Source organism: Periophthalmus magnuspinnatus, chromosome 21, assembly GCF_009829125.3.
Source record: "Periophthalmus magnuspinnatus isolate fPerMag1 chromosome 21, fPerMag1.2.pri, whole genome shotgun sequence".
Taxonomy (NCBI): Eukaryota; Metazoa; Chordata; class Actinopteri; order Gobiiformes; family Gobiidae; genus Periophthalmus; species Periophthalmus magnuspinnatus.
Genome location: NC_047146.1, coordinates 9,140,467 through 9,154,915, shown reverse-complemented (window position 1 = coordinate 9,154,915; position 14,449 = coordinate 9,140,467). Strand labels below are relative to the sequence as shown.

General features: G+C 43.6%; 1 protein-coding gene across 1 annotated transcript; it reads right to left on the bottom strand.

Annotated features, from left to right (window-relative positions):
• Positions 1-1,613: 1,613 nt before the first annotated feature.
• On the bottom strand, positions 1,614-13,971 carry irs2b (insulin receptor substrate 2b). The gene is made up of 2 exons (XM_033986353.2): positions 10,601-13,971; positions 1,614-3,727 (listed from the first exon to the last, which is right to left on the bottom strand). Exons 1-2 carry the CDS (start codon positions 13,707-13,709, stop codon positions 3,723-3,725), a joined length of 3,114 nt encoding a protein of 1,037 aa, XP_033842244.1. The 5' UTR covers positions 13,710-13,971; the 3' UTR covers positions 1,614-3,722.
• Between the last annotated feature and the right edge of the window lie 478 nt (positions 13,972-14,449).

The following is a 14,449-nucleotide window of genomic DNA, read 5'->3' as shown; positions in this document are numbered from 1 at the left end:
TGCAGGCTTGAGTGGTGCCATAACAGTGGAGGGAGTGATGGTAGATTTAAAGGTGTACTATGGAACCTTTCCAGTGGAGGCTCTGTCACCGGCTTGTCTTCCTGGAGAGAGTTATTGCTTTGCCTGGAATGTTTCAAAGTACGGCAATAAACATTTATATCACCACGGAGATAAGCAGGGGACTCTACTGGACTAAGTTACAGGTCAGATCTATGGAAAAGCTTAGATGAATAAGCCTTTAAATGAATAAATGCAAGATATATAATTTAAATGACATTGTGTGGAACATTCAAGGTGAAGCATCTCACCTCATGGAGACAAGCAGAGGACTCCACCAGGCTAAGTTACAGGTCAGCTCTATAGAGAAGCTTAGTAAGAATAACATTTTTGCAATATATGAACACCTATAAATGAATAAATGTCAGATATAAGTTAAATAACATTGTGTGGAACATTCAAGGTGAAGCATCTCACCTCACCTCATGGAGACAAGCAGGTGACCCACCCTCCAAAAGTACAAGGTGTATCTATAAACAAATACCTTGTGGTATTATTAGCAATGTAGTAAGAGAAGTAGCTTATTATGGGTTTTGTAATAACCCAGCAGTGACACAGTGTTTGAAGAGTATGTTGTGTATATAGACATAGGATAGGCGTAGCACGAACAAAAAGTAGTAGTAATATTTTTGGTCTAACCAGCGGGAATAATAGTCGCTGCTTGTGACAATAGAAGTGGTAATGGTAGTAGTAGTAGTGGTAGTAGTGATAGTAATAGTAGTGGTAGTAGTGATAGTAGTAGTAGTAGTAGTAGTAGTAGTAGTAGTAGTAGTAGTGGTAGTAGTAGTAGTAGTAGTAGTAGTAGTAGTAGTAGTAATAGTAGTAGTAGTAGTAGTAGTAGCTTACATTATTCATGTGCTATTTCTGATTTTCTATGCATGGACCAAATTACCCACTTTGTATCACATAATTAATATTGACTAAAATGATGATTACTTTTACTTAATGTCTCGAGTAGACAAAGGATCAAAACGATGTAGACGTATATCAGCTTGAGGCTAGCTCATCCATCATCATGGTCTTTAAAGCGTGTGTGAAGTGTCCTATTCTTACAGCTGTTCCTCTCCCCATCTCCCTGTCCCCTACTCACTACCCCCTTTTCTCCTTGCGTCTGGAGTTCAAACATGTAGCACACAAAGCTAAACAGACTGACCCAGACAATTAGACCTATTTCACAGCATTAATTACCATTTTAATTAACAGGCTTGTGAGAATGAATAATCTGACAGCATATGGCTAAGGGTGCAAAATTATAATCCTATCAATGTTGCTCCCTCCCCAACCCATTTGTTTGGGGGACTGTTTCAACACGCTGGTCTAATTACTATTGCAGGGGGTGGGGCCTTGAAGCCTAGTAGAAAAACAATAACAATGCTAATGCTGCAGGCACCGCTAGCTTATATATGCCTACACCCGCCTTGTGTAATTTCTCAAAAGGGAGGAGTGTGGCTTTAAAACATCTGCTGTCGCCTTTACTAACAAGACATGAAACGCTTGGTGAATCTCTGATAAAGAATTTACACAGAGCAAAAAGAAGGGCAAACACCCAGATACGATTTCTTAAATAACATTATTTATTGCATGTGTCTATAAAGACTTGGTACAATCTAAAGCAATGAATTAAGTTAAAATGATCATCTCTTAGTAGCATCACAATATTCAATCCATATGAAATATTTACAATGAGAAAACACAACAAGAGAAGCCCATACTGTAACCTTTTAGATTCCGAATAAAAACATTATCCAAATGCAAAAAACACTGCGTAAAACACCAATAGGCTTAATTAGCAAAAACAAACAAAATGTCAATTTCAGAGAAGAAATGTACAAACAGCAATAATTTGATTTTAACAAATATTATGAACTATAGTTATACATTTGGTATGTCTTTGTAAACTAATCTTCAAAAAAGTGTAAATATTGCATATATGCCATTTGTGTTGTACCTATAACAATTAATTGTGTCAAGTAACAAGAATTTATCTGAAAGTCGTTTTTAGAACCGCAATAGAAAATGTCCTCATAGTGGCATTTGTTTCACAAGAGTTTTTAAAAAATCAGAGCCAAACCATTCAGGTTAGCATATAACTTAACAATTAGTGCTTTTGTTGTCAGAAAGTTCACTCAAACACATACAAGGATATATACAAAACAAACAACATAACTTATTAACTTAACATCGCTTTTGCAGCAATGAAATTCTCACACTATGTACAATATATAGGCGAAGGTTAAGTACCAGTGAATTCAGATAAATTAAGATGTGTCCCCTGGTATGTCTCTCTTTGCAAATGATGGAGAATAATTGTATCTGTTATAGATTCTACCTTCGTGCTTAGTGGAACTTGTGGTGGTGGTATCCGTTGACGCGTGTTCCCAGGCTTGGAACAAATATTACATTCAACGTGTCTTGTGTTACAATCGAGAAACTTGGTAAGTGCAAGACCGTGCATTAGCGGTGGTGCGCCTGGTCTGTCTTGCGGCCTCTTAGCTACAGGAGTGGCTCAGTCGAATGGTAAGTGTCCTGCCCTGACCGCACTAATAGGCCCCGCCTTCACCTGCATCAGCCATCATCTGGTGGGCTTCGCTGTGAGACGAGGACCAGTCTGTATTAGTCGTTCATTAACTACTAATGAGTGTTCCTGTTTGTTCCTGTCCCGTGCAGAGGCGGGCACAAGAGTGAGAGTGCTGAAGGGGCAGAGATGGGAGACCAGTTAGGCCGCATGTGAATCCAGGGTCAACCCAGGACACGCTAGGGTAGCCTGTGACATACAACGCAGCCTAATCCTCTCCATCCAAGTGCGTGTGAATCAGCACTTCCTATTCTGTTGCAGTCGTCTGAATAAATATATTACTCTGCTCTGGATACATTTTACTGTTCAAATGAAAACAAAATAAATCTCATTCTACTGTGGCGAACATTCAGTCTTAAGTGATCTTTGATATACTGAGTGCTTATAGGTCCAAACTAAAAACATATCCACTAGAAGAGCCCTGGTGGATGGGTAAGGCTTTGGACTGGTAAGTTAAAAACATTCACTTCTGAAAATAAATATGATAATATAATATTCATTATAATTTTGTCTGTGTGAACTGGTACCAACCTGGCAAATGGTGAGGTAGGTTTTCTTTAAGCAAAACTGATCTTAAAATCTTCATAAATGCCATTTTTGCAGAATAATCTCTTTAGAAATTCACACATTCTTCAGAGGCATACATACTGGATAAATAAATAAATATATGGAATCTGTATGCATTTTTTGCATGTGTTCTCCAGGTTTGATTCACAGATTTTCATGCAAGGGTCTTCTGGCTACCAACCAGTTAAAAGTGAACATACAATGGTAAATAACATTGTATACTGCAGAGAGGTTTGCAAGTCTAAGAACAGATATAAATACTCTAGTTCCCAAGTCCTTTTCAGTCCTTGTTAAGTATTCTATAACAGCAGCAGAGATGGTGCCTCAATGTTTTGGTGCAGAGAAAAACAGAGGGAAACATTTGGGGAAAGGGTCAAGTGTCCGTGTTGTCATGACGATGGCCGTCCCCATGACCCTCAAAGGCGGCTGAAAGGTCAAAGGTCAAAGGACTTGGGCTGCAGCACATGGTCCAGCTGTCTTTGTGGTAACAAGGAGAGCAGGGGCGTGGGGTGACCCTCCATTTTCATTCTAAAAAATAAGAAGGGAAACATACGTTATTGGCGTTATTTCATACAACGATCAACATTGATTTTTGCATGGTCATATTTGAAATTAGTACATAGTGTCTTTGCCCTTTATTTATTTATTTTAATTTATGATTTTACTTTTGTTAATTTTAGCTAATTGAAACCCATTAACACAAATTTGGAGCATTTAATCAGTATAGTACTTCTAATGTTAAGGGAAAATATTAACAACTTTTGATTGAAAACATGTTAAACTGAGTTAAATTGTATGAGTATATTATCTTGGAAAGCCCTTTATCCATATATGCAGTTCAGGCCTATCCCGAACGACTTTTGCTACTATAAAATACGTGGAAGCTGTTCCTTCCTTCCTTAACCTGTTTGTGTCCAAGACTCAACAGCACAGGCCCCTCCCCCTTCACTACGAGTAGGAGTTGTCATTAAGGTGGCGCTCCTCCACTGTTTGTGTGTCCCTCCTGCGCGCCTCGTACATAGGCTCTGGTACAGCAGGTGCTCTCACAGCGGGACATAAACACACTGACATTTAGCAGCACTGTGCAGCTGACACTGAGCGGTCTCTAGTGACAACAGCCTCCCTCCCAATGCAGGTAGCCCCACTAACCACCAAAACACTACACCAAACTGTCACATGTTTTGCACACAAACATACTACTATAGCTGCCCATTTCCATTAGGGTTGCATGATGTACTGGAGGAGTTTTGCACTGCCATATTTCATAACAAAAAGATGCCTTTGTCAATAAAGTTGTAATAATACAGCCATTGTTGGAATTCAATGTTTGTATGTTTGTATGTTGTTGTTTCTCTTGTGTAACTTGGGCGTACTACTGGACAATGTTATGCATATGTGGAATTACTTTTGTCAACTGTGGATCCAAACTAAGGCTGCAATCAAATCAAAATTTCAATTCAACCAGATCACAGAATCACAATTTCTGGGGTAATAAAATCTTGCAGCATTCATCTGAATATCAAAACATAATAATAACACTGTTGCCATGTTGTTGATGTGTTTTCTCATATTGTGCTGCCCTAACCTCCCTCCGCTACCACCAACCCAGACTCTTCAAAGTGCTGCCTTTTCCCCCAGTGGAAAGCGGCTCTGACTTCTGACCCTGTGTACTTGTTTGTGCGGTTTCATTTGCATGCGGCGATCAAATGGGAGCGGAAGTGTCACACATAGGGCCTGCATTTCTCTATTCCCCCAGTGCGATCCGGTCTCCTCATCTTTCTCCGTTAGCCAACACAAGAGCTGTTTTCACAAAGCTGGATGCGATGGCCATTCTCTACAACAAACCACCCATTCACAAGGCGCGCTGTTGTATCCCTCCTCAGCGACTCCCACCAAACACCAACAAATGCACGTCTGTTCTTGGTGCCCGCCCCACTCACTCACCGCGGAAGAAACTGAAACCTAGTTTATAAACAATTAGCAAGTTAAGAACTGATGTCCAAAGCAAAGAGCAAAGAGTTAACTGTTAAATCTTAAAATGAAAAGTGTAGTGTTAGTAGTAGCAGAAGTATTGCTGGTAACTAGTAGTAGCTGTAGTAGTAGTAGCAGTAGAAGTAGTGTTGATGTGTTAACTAAATCATCTGGAATAAAAACTTTCCCAAATTACTTTCTGTATTGACAATATGGCAGGAAATTAATATCATGATTTTAATTCATATTCATGCACACTTTATATATTTTCATTGCCTATAAGAGGTAAACAAAGTCATCTGAGGTTCACACTTCACTGTGATTGGCTGCATCCAGTGTCACTCACTCAGAACCTTACAGAGGCGGACCAATAGGAGAAATGGGTACAAAAAAAGTCACTAAAATACACTAAAATAGCAAAGTGTAAAAGGGATGAGATCATAATTTACTTGTTATCATCATTTTGCCCAGCACAACCAAAAGGTACAATTTAGTGGCAGTATTATCGATACGGCATAAGTAGTATTTGTAAGGATTCAACTACACAACCTAACTCAAAATTACTGTACAAGACCCACATTTAGGACCACCGGAGAAGGATCTACATGGCACAGGACAAAATAGAAACAGTTGGGTGGGAGGAGTGTGGTGGAAAAGCACAGTAACAGAATCAACCTGACAGGCAGCACCGGGAATGCAGTGAGGTCATGGGACTCAGGGTCTATGTATGCGTGTGAGCGTGTATGTGTGTGTGTGTGGGGGGGGGGGGGGGGGGGGGGGGGGGACCATGGAGGCAGACACTTGGGTGAGAATGACTGAGATGTACCGAGAAGCAGGCTGAATCACTTACTGATTAGCAACCAGGTGGAGATACAACAACAACGATATAGAATACATAGGGGTACAGAGTTGAGCAATATTCTGACATGTTTTTTTTTATATCATTACATCAGACACCGTACCTTACACAACCCTACATTAATCTGGAGCAAAACATATACCTTACCTAACCCTATCTATTTGATTTAACCCTAAATCATAAATCCGTGCTCTTTTAAAGCTAATTAAAGTGTAGTTATTATACAGTGGTGCCAAAAGTTTTATTAAGACCTGCTTTAGTCTTCTTATATTTTGATTTAGATCTAATTTTGACCATTTTAATTTGAATGACCAAGCACGGGGGCCAGCCAATCACCCCTACATCGCTATTGAAACAGATGCGTATCGGAAGAAAGCATGTGGGAGGGCAGAAAGATTTTAGGTGGGTAAAGGGGGGTGTTATTGAGAGGACGGGACAGAGATCTGACAGGGAGTGAACTCAATGGCTCCTTCCACTCCCTCTCTCTAAAGCCCCCTCCCCTCCTCGATTACACATGGGTGCCCCCTATCCAAACTCACACAAACACACCAAGCCTGTCTTCATTATTTATTTAGTTCTCACAAGCTAAAATTAGCCGTGTTCCATTCAGGTCTATGACACACACACAAAGAGGTGTATTAGCAAGGCTCCATCTCCAAAGCTGGAAGAGCAGAGTAAACATCCCTACGTCTACTAATATGCCTTGTCTGCTCGAGTAGTTCTTGTTGTCGAGGCTAAATAAATGGCCCCTTTGGAGGGAAACCACTCCAGCTGTTTTTAAATAGCACTAGCAGCCAGGGAAATTAATCACCCAGCCATTGTTTTTTATATTCTTTAAATTGGTTGGCAAATAAGCTAATGTTAGTAGCAGCCCCCGTGTCCCCTTGCCTTCTATAGCTGAAGTAAAAGATCTGACCTGTTTACATTCCTGGTCCCCTGTGGCTCCTCCCTGAGCTACGCCATTCGACCAGGGAGTGACTAACTCCCGACCTCTGACCTCGACCACCAAAACAAAAACAACTTGGGTTTTTACCACCAGCCTAGTATAGAATCTTTGTTATCTTTTTAATGTTATATTACTCGCTTTCTACTGCAAATAAAACTGTAAAATATGTTAGCTAATTAAAAAAAAAAGTCAATTTAGTAAACACTATTATGTCCGCTTGAGTAGAGCTAAGAACTGCAAACAGAATCCCATTATGGATTTGAACACTATCATATGTCGTATACGTGGTATGATAAACTACAAATTGCACAACATTACAAGCTATTGCCACATAGCTACTGCTACTGTAAGTCAACAGTTGCCTAATGTATTTCCACTCTATGACAATTCCCACGCAGCAACGCCTTGGGGAAGCAGCACAAAGCAAATACAGCATAAAGTTTTGACAGCTTATGAATGGGAACACGGAGGAGCCACCTGAGCCTCTGAGGTGTGTCTCTGTGTATTTAAACACACTACACTGAGTACGCTACACACACTACAGCCTGTCTTCTACCCTACAGACAAAACAAGCTACTGAACAATGTCTTAATCCCGAAGTGAATGTAATCCGTTTTACCTCTAAGCTAAATTAGGGATACGCTAGGTTTGACTTTGTTGTTATCTAGAGCTGGAACATCCTGTCCTACTTCGCACAAGAGTTATGTATCAGATAGGAGCTGCTGTATGTGTGTCTAGTGAAGAGGGGAGGGGTATTAAACAGGTGAGAGGTGGATGCTGAATTTGACAAAACGATGCAAGTAAACATGCACTGACATTAAGATATAGATGAGCTACATATGAACATGGGATACAGAGGTGAAAAAACAACACCTAACCAAGTACTGTATTTCTTAATATTTTTGGAAAATGTTATAGTTGGGTTTGATTTTATTGTATGTAATGTACTGAGCCAAAGACAAAATGATTGTTTTTTGTTATGAATATGAATAAGCAAACACCACTTAACAGCACTTAAGATTCATTTTGAGTCTTCTTCAGGACTGGTTGTTATTGCAAGTGTGACAAATCAGAAATAACAAATTAGCATCTTACTAGCATTTTATTACCTATAGCGATCCTTGACAGGGACATTGCACTAAGGTCACAAAACAGAGTCAGAGTGTGTGTGTTTGAGAGCAGGGGGCAAAAATCACATGATTTCTGAAAAACAGAAACCAGGGCCTGGAGAACTGAAGGAGGGGGGAGGGGTTTAGGGTTTCTTGGAATATAAAAGGCTGCTTGGCCACGCCCCCAACCTTCTCTCGTGTTGTTGTTGTGGCAGATGGTGGCCAGTCATTAGCGTATTGTCAGTGAAGGGCCAGATAACCAGTGAGCAGTGCTTGGCAAGGCAGGTGCAAAAACCCTCTGACTCTCTCTCCCCCTCTCTTCACCATCTGCTGAGACCCGTGCATATACGTGAAGGAAATGTGATGGGGTGGGCTTAAGAAAAAGGGGGGAGGTTCTTTCTAGGTGTGTAAACAACATCCACTGACGGAGTAAATCGAGTTTGGGTTCATGGGATTATTACAGCATCAGAGAGCAACACATTATATATGGTAAAAATATATGGTATTAACAGAGATATTTACTTCATGAAGTATTATTAATAATGTAAAAATTAGACACATAAATCTACCATCTGACCATATTCTAGTAGATGTCTTCTCTCTGTTCTCACTGTTTCTTAAATGTTACTAGTTCACAAAGCTGACACTGGGAGTCATGACAGAAAGTGTGCAGTGCAGACCAAATAACAACCCCCTCCCTCCATAGTGACTCTTTCACTAGTACTCTTCATGCCAATCCCAAGCACAAACACAACAGTCTGTCACCTGTCAGTCATCTAACGGACTAACCTTTATTTGTTGGTCACAAACGAACAGTGAGGTAAGCGGATATGCAGGTGAATTTGCATATTACCAATTAAATTGGTTTAAGTCTATTCCCACAGCACCACTGTCATACCACTGTTAGGGTTATGTTTTTCTCAAGCCATGATTAGTCATCAACTCTTTGCCACTACTTAAACAACTGCTTATACATTAATATGACAATGCCACACAACTTTGTAAAAAAAATTTACATAATAATATAGATTGGCAAATCATTCTCATGTCTTACTTCCTCATTCTCTTACTAGTTGCTACTGGAAAACCAAACAAACCATTCAACCTTTTACACCATTGTATTTAACCCTCCTCCCCTTTCATAGCTTTGGTTGAACTTGTCCTACCAAGCTTTGGAATTTGCATATTACTTTTCAAAAAACATAAAAGGTGAAAGGACATAGGTGTCAGGAGACAATGGATGGAAAGATGCCACATGTTGGGAGTCAAATGTAATGACACAATATACCTTGGCACAGTTCAGCCCTGGATACACTTCGCTTAGGCCTGGTTAACTCTTACTCATGTTTAGGCCTGGTTTAGTCTAATACTGAAAATTCATGCATATTGTAACATGTAGAATCATTTGTATCACAATTCCAAAAACTCCCCACCTTTTCCCAACTCCCACAACACAAACCAAACAAAATAAGCATTCATGTCTCCCAACAACCTTTGCACACTGCCCTGCATTCCTGCCCTGAAACCTAGTACCTGACAATTGGTGCACAACAACTGACTCATTTGTTTTTCTGGTGAACTCTATCACTTTTGCACCAAATGCCCTGTTGCGCTAGTTACCACCAGGCCTATTCAACAAGAGCCAATTCAAAGACACAAACGTATGACCAAGCCGCAATTAAAATCTTATGTTTCAGAGATCTCTGACTCATTTGGACCCTTTCTTTGCAAACAATAGCAACTTGTGACATGCCCCCTTTGCTTATCTCTCTAGCTCAAAGGTAATATTCACAGCTATAAGGGTCTTATAAAACATTAACATCCAATAAAAAGGCAGTTTTTATTCATATAAAGATATTTTCTCCTATCCACGTTGCTTCATGCGTCACTGTGCTAGAATCAGAGGATTTTGAAACACTGACGTTGTAGTGAAAGTGCGTCAGCGAGGGGCAGACTGGAGCAGACCATTCATACAAATAAGCAGCAGCAGCAATACTCAAGCTAGCCTCAACTAAAGAAGATAACCACCTCTCATATTTCAAAATAAAAGTATGGATCATCAACAGATGACTTGACAGTGACCGTTTGCTGATGACAAATAACAAACTTCCTTTAATCTCATTAGCAATAGTAAACATATCCCCTTAGCCTTGAGCTTTGTGTGTCAGGGGTGTGACAGTCGGTGACTAATCTAAACATAACAGCCTACACCCTGAACATAACAAGCCCACTTCCCACAGTGTTTTATGGATTTAAATGTTTAATTTAAAGACTACAATTACAAGCCGTGTCAGCGCTACATAGCAGACTGAGAAATGTGTGCATTGTTAAGTAGTAGTAGATAAAAACAGATAACAATCATTACTAGAGTAAAATTACAATTGGTTTAGCATCACCATGGCAACAGGCAGCCTGCCAAATCTCTTTGCTCTGAGCATAGTAGCCCTGACTTCACGGGCAGGCCTCTACCCCACTCATTTTATGAATGAATACTTGAGTTGTAGGAAAATGCTCACCTTTCACAGCAGTAGCGGTTTCTTTGAATCCCAGGCTGGCATAGGGACTAGTGTTGAATCCATTCATTCCTCCTTTGCAGCCACATGCAGCCTTGAATCTTAGAAGTCCATCACATGCCCCAAGATTTCCCTCCATTAAGTTTAAGGCAATGTAGTTTAGTCCGTTTTGAAAACCAGCTGAGGTCTCCCTGCACATGGGGCTTCCATACTCCATGTCTGGTCCATCCGAGGCATGAACGCTGTGAGATACATTCTCAACAGAAGCAGAGCTGTGCCTCTTGATATCAGGTGCAAAGGATGGGCACACGGGTGCTACAGTGGTGGTGGACGAGAAGGTCTCAGAACTGTGCCTTCTCCGGCCTTGCGGGTCTGCCCTGATCACTTTGGCTCCTCTATGCGGGTCTAAAAGGTTCACAGATAAAGATGGAGCACCTGAGAGAAAAGAGTTCACTGGACCTGGGGGTACCGCCTCCACCAGAGGGTTGTCCAAACTGAGTCTCTGAACACAGGTGGTGGGGCTGGTGGGAAGGGCAGGTATGGAGACAGGAGGAAAAGTCATCTCTGTGTAATCGTCCCTGACCGGGGCTGGCGGACACCCCACTTGTGCCTCTGTCTCTACACTCAGGTTACTCTCCTCTTTCAGCCCCTGCTGTTCACTGAGCAGGAGAGGGGAGCTCAAGGTCTGAGGCCGGTGTTTTGGAGAGCTAATATCGCCATCAGAGGATTGGGGGGCAGTCGACTCACGGGTGGAAGTGCTGAAATCAATGTTGATGTACTCTCCGGGGCTGCGGGGCTCTGAGGGCAGGGGGTGCTCGCTCATGCAGGGTAAAGTTCTAAGAGACTCCAGTGCCAGACGTGTGGGCCGACACGCCCTGTTCCTATAGCTCAGGCCCCCCTCAACCCGAGCTACTCTGAACGGTGTACAGGATGCCATGCTCGGAGATGCAGTGGTGACTGACTCTCCCACAGAGGCAGGACAGGGGTTGGACTCCTCTTCTATCCTCTGCTTCTGTATGGACATGAGCACATACTGGTCTGAGTCTGTGGAGCCTTTCCTCTGCAGTGGGCCCTTAAGTGCGTGTGACAGAGAGCTGTGAGAGAAGGCCTGTCGTGGGTGGGGCTCTGTGGGGCTGAGGATGTAATCTGGAGGGGTAAAAGACACAAGCGAGTCCACTGGAGACATGTTCAGGTAATCTCCATTTGAGAGCTTTGCTTCTGTGTTGTCCACAGACATACGGGCCCCACACCACATGGGCATGTAGCCACTGTCCTCCAGTGAGACACTCCCAGGGGAGTCAGTGCGTGAGGCCAGCACAGTCGAGGAGTGTGAGCGTGGGTTTATGATCTGTTTTGGTGCAGAGATACACATGGGGCTCATTGGCATGTAGGAATCCTCCCTGGGCCTTGGGGTATGCAGTGCCACACCTGGCATCATGGGCATATAGCCGTTCTCATCGGGGATGCTGTCGGTGGTCACTTGACCTTGCCTGTAGTCCTCCGGATGAGTCCCTTTAGGAGACGTCGTGTGGCACCGGCGAGGGCCCTGACTACCACTGGTGTTTGTAGCCCTCATTAGAGTGTACTCATCCAGTGAGGCGGAGGACACTTGTGGAGGACCCCTCTGCTGGCGAGGGGTGGTAAGAGAATAAGTGCGTTTACGGTAACTTTTGTCCAGTTCTGGGATTCGTCTGTAACCATTCTGGTTCTGCCTCTCCATCACCATGTAGCCGTCCAGCTCACTGCCATCCCGAGATGGGGGTGTGTCTGCCCTGATAGACTCAGGGGTGTTGCTGCGCACAGAGAGGGGTAACCTGATGTCCCTCATATCTGCAGGACTACAGCCATATTCCTCACAGGAGATGAAGCCAGCGTCACTGGGAGAGCCTGAGAAAGAGGCAGTGCAGCTGGACGGGCGAGGCGCACTGCTGTCAGGACAGGATGACAGGCTCGCGAGGCTGGGGGCACCCATGGGTGGGGAGTGAGACAGTGGCATTGACATAGATTTACTGTGCTGGAGGGAAGAAGACTCAAATGTCCGTGTGGGGCGTGTTGAGATGGTGTGAGACCTGCTCAAGAGCGTCCGGTGTACCCCGGGACTTAAGGGGCTACCCGTCACGGATAAGGGGCGTGTCATGGTGCCATCGCCCTCGCTGGCTGTGCGTATTCTGCACGAGGAGAATTTGCTCACTGGTGAAGTGGCGGCCATGCTGTCAGTGCGTGACCGACGGGGAAGCCCTGTTTGGCTTGGAGGGGGGTTGTTCAGGTGCCGCCTTGTGGGCACAGAGATGGGGTTGGTCCCGGATGACTGGCTTTTGCTGCGCGGACGGAATTCCGACAGCTCCTTCATGGCTTTCATTGCTTCTAAAATAGTTTCGTGGATGTTCTGCGCCACCACAGAGTCATCTGCCTGCATCCACAGCTCCCCGGGACCCGTGGCAGCAGAGCGACCAACCTCAATGAAGAAAAAGCTGTCAGAGTGGCCGCACCTCCGAATATTCATGAGCTGTAGAATGACGGAGGCGACCTCCGAGTTGAGCTTCACAAAGCTGATAGTCCGACTGGACAAACACAGTCTGTAAACCCCTGTCAAATTTCTGCTCTGCCCCAAGCCTTTAGATTTTAAGTTGACTTGCCATACCTCCTTATAGGCTGCAGACACCGGCGTTATTACGCCGTAGCTCTCCTCGTCAAAGCCCACGAGCGAGGACGCCGAGTTTGACGCGGAGCCGTCATAGACTTTTCCTTCTGACATTAAATCTGTCAAAACCTGGTACCAGCTCTCCTGCTCCTGCTCGTTCTCTGCAGCAACAGCGAAATACTCGTCCTTGGTGTAAAGAGCAATGAGATACTTGTGTTTGGCGTCCGCTCTCTTGTTGATATTCAGACAGGAGTCCAGCGGGATCACTCTCTTTGCGGTCGACTTATTTTTCCATTTCTTCTCGCTCTCGTAGTACTCCAGACGCGCAGGGAAACCGTCGCTCTGTTCCTTCAAAACGAAAAAGCGCCTGTGACCGTGTTTCTGCTTCTTCAGATAGCCATACTTCTTCACCTTCGCGCTCGTATTACTGGCTAATATCGGCTGATCTCCCGTGTTTGGCGGACTCGCCATTCTCTCGTCTTTCACTTTCGGACAAAACGCTCCGTTTCGTTGAGTTGTTCTTTTACTCCTCTACGAGAGCCGGTAGTGCGTCCGTCCGTCTTCACAGCTGAGCAATAAATAACACATGTCTGCTAGTGTGCGAACCAAGAAGGGGAACAACATGTGACGATCTACACATCCAGCACTGGTGTAGACGAAAAAAAGAGAAGAGAAGGAGCAGAAAAAATACACACGCCGACAGTGGGCGGTGCGCGCTCAGCTCATTGGGCTCATTGGTGGAAACGGGAGGAGAGGAGACGGCCCTGTGCGGAGCAGCAAAGAGCGAGAGGAAACCTCCTCCTACTATCACTGCCCTCTTCCGACTCGTTTGTGCGTAGTCAGTCAGGACGCCAATTTTATTTATAGAAGCATCGGCTCTACATTTGGCCACTGTACGGTGCAGTCACTTGTTTCCCATTATAGGAGAAATTCAGAATGTTTGTCCATTTACAGAATATAGGCTACGTTTAACCACATTTCACAGACTGATGACAGCTTTTTATAATAGCCTCGGCTACATAACACGCGTCAAATGTTTGATCAGGACGTGCTCGGTCCTTCTGTGCCAGTTCACCTGATCCAGACTGCAGCGCTGCCACCTGAATGCAGCAGCTGTTACCTCATGTAAACCTCAACCACAACATCTCGTGCTTAAGAGAAATGCGCTACGTACCGATGGTAAATCTAAAAATATACGCTTATTTCCAAAC

What these genes read in the sequence shown, in the direction of transcription:
- irs2b (XM_033986353.2), bottom strand. Translation starts at nt 13,709, where the DNA reads ATGGCGAGTCCGCCAAACACGGGAGATCAGCCGATATTAGCCAGTAAT.